This window comes from Lepeophtheirus salmonis, chromosome Z (genome assembly GCF_016086655.4).
Source record: "Lepeophtheirus salmonis chromosome Z, UVic_Lsal_1.4, whole genome shotgun sequence".
Classification (NCBI taxonomy): Eukaryota; Metazoa; Arthropoda; class Copepoda; order Siphonostomatoida; family Caligidae; genus Lepeophtheirus; species Lepeophtheirus salmonis.
The window spans coordinates 22,754,108-22,758,219 of NC_092584.1; the positions used below are offsets into that span (position 1 = coordinate 22,754,108).

The 4,112-nt window shown below is 37.4% G+C and overlaps 1 protein-coding gene across 1 annotated transcript; it reads right to left on the minus strand.

Moving 5' to 3' along the window:
* Nucleotides 1-2,749: 2,749 nt before the first annotated feature.
* LOC121130052 (uncharacterized) lies at nt 2,750-4,112 on the minus strand. Its single transcript, XM_040725749.2, has 2 exons — nt 4,065-4,112; nt 2,750-3,344 (listed from the first exon to the last, which is right to left on the minus strand). The coding sequence occupies exons 1-2, from the start codon at nt 4,104-4,106 to the stop codon at nt 2,817-2,819; spliced, it is 570 nt and encodes a 189-aa protein (XP_040581683.1). The 5' UTR covers nt 4,107-4,112; the 3' UTR covers nt 2,750-2,816.

Sequence of the window (4,112 nt, forward strand, 5' to 3'; positions counted from 1 at the left end):
GGAGCAATGAGCAAAGTGTAACTCATTGCCCCATGGACTCTTCCATATTGTCTGTATCGTGTTTCGTGGATTTTGTGTAGTATCATTACACGTGTCGGGGATTCCCCTGGAATATTTTTTCCCGTTAACGGTTCTGCCTTTTACATATTCGCCTTGTAACGGGTTCGCCGGGCGACCCGTTTGCCTCCCAATGTGTTTCCTGGCACTGTTTTGCCTTGCGGCGTTTTCGCCTTAACCCTTTTTGGCCTTGGATAATAAAAAAAGGAAAACTACTTCTTCTTATTTTTATATATTTTAGTTGAATTTTTACCGCTGTATTCCAGCTTTGATAAGTTTGAAAAAAAAGAAGGTAAACAAGGTAGACAATCACAACACTTCAAACCTTAATACGTAGGACTCAAAAACTTGGGAAGGAATCACAGAATGCCACTGCTATGGTCCGCTGCAAAGAACCATTAGCATTTATATGCAGTTCATTTCTTCATCAAAATGCCATGAAGAGATATTGAAATCGCTACTTACATCAATGATGTTACTAGAGTTATAGATCAAGATGGAGTTACCAGTGGAGTTAAGTGCATTTGTGAATACAATTTATAAATATATTATAAAATTTTAAAGAACTAAAGTAAATCAATTTCCAAGTTCACATCAAATCTCCAAAGACATATACCCTGTGTCGATGAAATCCTTCCGTTGGTTAGATAATAGCTAAAGTAAGGACTTTTACAATTATGTCTGAATTATCTTGATCGGTAAATAACGAACTTCTTTGAAGGAATGAATTACTTTAGTTCGCTAAAAGTGATAAGAGTCTCAAATCCGTCGAGGTTTTTCACATCGAAATCCAACACTATTACTAAAGAACTAAGAAAAAACAACAACAACAAAATAAATACTAAATGCTTTTAGATATTGATATAAAAAAAAAGAGTCGACTGACCTTTTATTTTGTATGCCTCAAGTGCTTGAACATCAATTTTTTGACGTCCTTATTTCTACAGTTATAGTAACAAAATGGTGTAACATTATTGTATAATTTTCTCGAAACAAAATATTAATATAATATAAATTGGATTTTATAAAAAATCAATGATTTAAATCATACTTTTATAATACATAAATAAGGAAAAATGTAAAAAATAACCGGCCATTTTGATGCACAATATTTTTTTTTTTTAATACAGGATAGAAAAATTATCTTCTCTACTCATGCAACTGAAATAATTATTTCTTGATTATGAAGGAAGTAACTACATTTCTGAGCTTTCTTTCACAACTGAAATGATTATTCCTTAATTGTGAATTTAATATATTGTCCTTTTAAGTTAAATTTCTTCTGAGTCGAACATATTTGTATGAAATATCCTCATCATGAGTTTATTCATCCAGACATGGATTACAAAAGAAGAACATTACTGCATCTGAAATGTTTTTTGGGTACAACATATTTCCAATTATGCATCATCCTCGTTGTTGTTAGAATTGTGTTCATTCATGGGCTTGAAAAGAAAAGCAAGTTTTGCTGCCTTCTCAATACGGTTCCTCAGATGATATAGAATGTGTACTAGTCCATAAGACGAGAAGACTCGTTCTACTCCAGATTACTAGGCTACGGCAGTCATAAGTTGATAAACTGCCGTGACTGCCCATAAAACCTGCATGAGATTCCCATAATTCAGTAGCTGACATGGTCCTTCCCTTTGGTGAAGAATCAAGCATGTTTGCAAGAAGATGAGCCTTGGTAAGAAACTGTTTGTAGTACCTTTTTCTCACCAGTTTTTCATCTTGCTGGTTGGCTTTGAGGTGGTCACATAACTCTTTCCAAATATTGACTGCTTGAGCAATATTGCATTTGTCCCTTTGTTCCTGATCTAGAGCCTTAGATATTGGTTGTAATCGAACCAATAACTCCTCAGCAGAGTGTTTATTGGATACCTAACTCCTTACAACTGGATCAATAATTTATCTTGTCAACTTCACAGATCTTTTTATTAGAATTGGCCAGTTGTTGACATAAAACTTGAGGCAGTCTGGACATAGTGTTCCATCTAATATTTTGGGGCATTATCAGACGCTGACCGTATTTTTCACCTGCATGATGATTATTCCTGAAATATTTGACTACAAAACTCACACACTCTTTTACATGATCAATTTCTAGGTCATGGGTCAGTAAATTTAGAAGGTGTCCTGCATAACCATAGGAGGTTCAATTGATTCTTTTAATAGTTTCCGCATTTTGGTAAAGTTGCTGTATTGTTTGTCACGATACTACCAACACTATAGCCAAAATTATCTTCACATTTCTTGATAGAAGATTGTGCAAGTTGTAAAATGACCTGATGTGTCTACAGTGTCAATTTGAGAAAATTGGCCAGTTGATGTTGTTAAAGTAACACTAATAATGGGTTAATTATGAATGTTATTGCAATTTTTCAGGTGTTTGCACACTTTTCATATTCCTTCTCATAAATCATAGGCAAATATTCATCAGCAATTTGTTGTTCCGATGGTGGAGTGTAACCTGGCCTAAGTGTCTCAACCATCTTGCAAAACTGAGAATGCTGCACAACACGAAATGAAGAATTTGTTGCAAATATCATTCTAGCAACTTTTTCATACAGACTGGCCTTTTGGGAGACTGAAGTTATATGATAAATCTGTATGATTTATGATTTTTGTATGATTTAAAACCTTGTTCTTATGAGAAAAAGTATTGAATATAATACATAAACAACTCAAAATGTTCTTTTAATTTTCTGTATTTCACAATAAATAAATATTCCAATAAATATCCTTAGTATTGTACCATCTTAGGCGTGATAGGGAGCAGGGTGATAAGGAGCTGGGGCGGGGTGATAAGGAGCTGGCTTGTGAGCAGGCTTGTAGGAGTCATAATGAGGCTCTCCTTCGTATCTGACATCAGCAACATATCCAGAGTAAGCATCAGCAACGTTGTAGGAAACAATTTGAGTACGGCCATCGGGAAGGGCAACTCTGTATTCACCGTTGGTGGAGTATCCGTCTCTGTTCTCGTTGGCAGCAAAGTTGGTTCCAGCATAGTCGTCAGCAACGGCATATCCGTATTGATAGACGGCGGGGGTATCGGCGTAGGTCTCAGCAGCATGGTAGGGAGAAGGCTTGTGGACAACAGGGCTGGGTGGTAGGGAGCAGGTGCTGGGTGGTAAGGAGCTGGTCTGTGAACAACAGGTGCTGGGTGGTAGGGAGCAGGGGCTGGGTGGTAAGGAGCTGGTCTGTGAACAACAGGGGCTGGGTGGTAGGGAGCAGGGCTGGGTGGTAGGGAGCTGGTCTGTGAACAACAGGGGCTGGGTGATAAGGAGGTTTTAATGATTTCAAGAATAATTAACTAAATAACAATGCTGTCAAAATAGAAATTTATTATGAAATAGGAAGCCAAATCTATGATAGGAATGGCTTGAAAAATAGATGACTTAAACAGGATCAAGAATCATTAATTAAAATGAAAATCCAATAACAAGTTTTAACTTATCCATTATTCGTAAAATTTATTTACGGGAAGGCATGATGCAACAATTATTGGAGAGCAGGGAAGGCAATTCAATCTTCTTAACTTAACATTATCAAAAACGAACAATTTTCTATTTCAGCTCTGTATTTCAAATAAATATATATTTGAGAATAAAATCTAGGTTAAATAAATAGTTTCACTTAGGCGTGATAGGGAGCAGGGTGATAGGGAGCTGGCTTGTGAGCAGGCTTGTAGGAGTCGTAATGGGGCTCTCCTTCGTATCTGACATCAGCAACATATCCAGAGTAAGCAGATCACACGTTGTAGGAAATATTTTGTTTTACTAATCGGGAAAACTCTGTATTTTCACCGTTGGTGGAGTATCCGTTTCTGTTCTCGTTGGCGGAAAGTTGGTTCCAGTTGCGAGTATCAGCGACAGCATATCCGTATTTAGACGGCGGGATATCATTTTTAGCCTTCTGCAGCGTGATAGAAAGAAGGCATTTTGGACAACGGGAGCTGGGTGGTAGGGAGCAGGTGCTGGGTGGTAGGGAGCAGGTCTGTGTAGGAGCTGGATGGTAAGGAGCGTGGACTGGGGCATGAGAAGGAGCATGTCAGC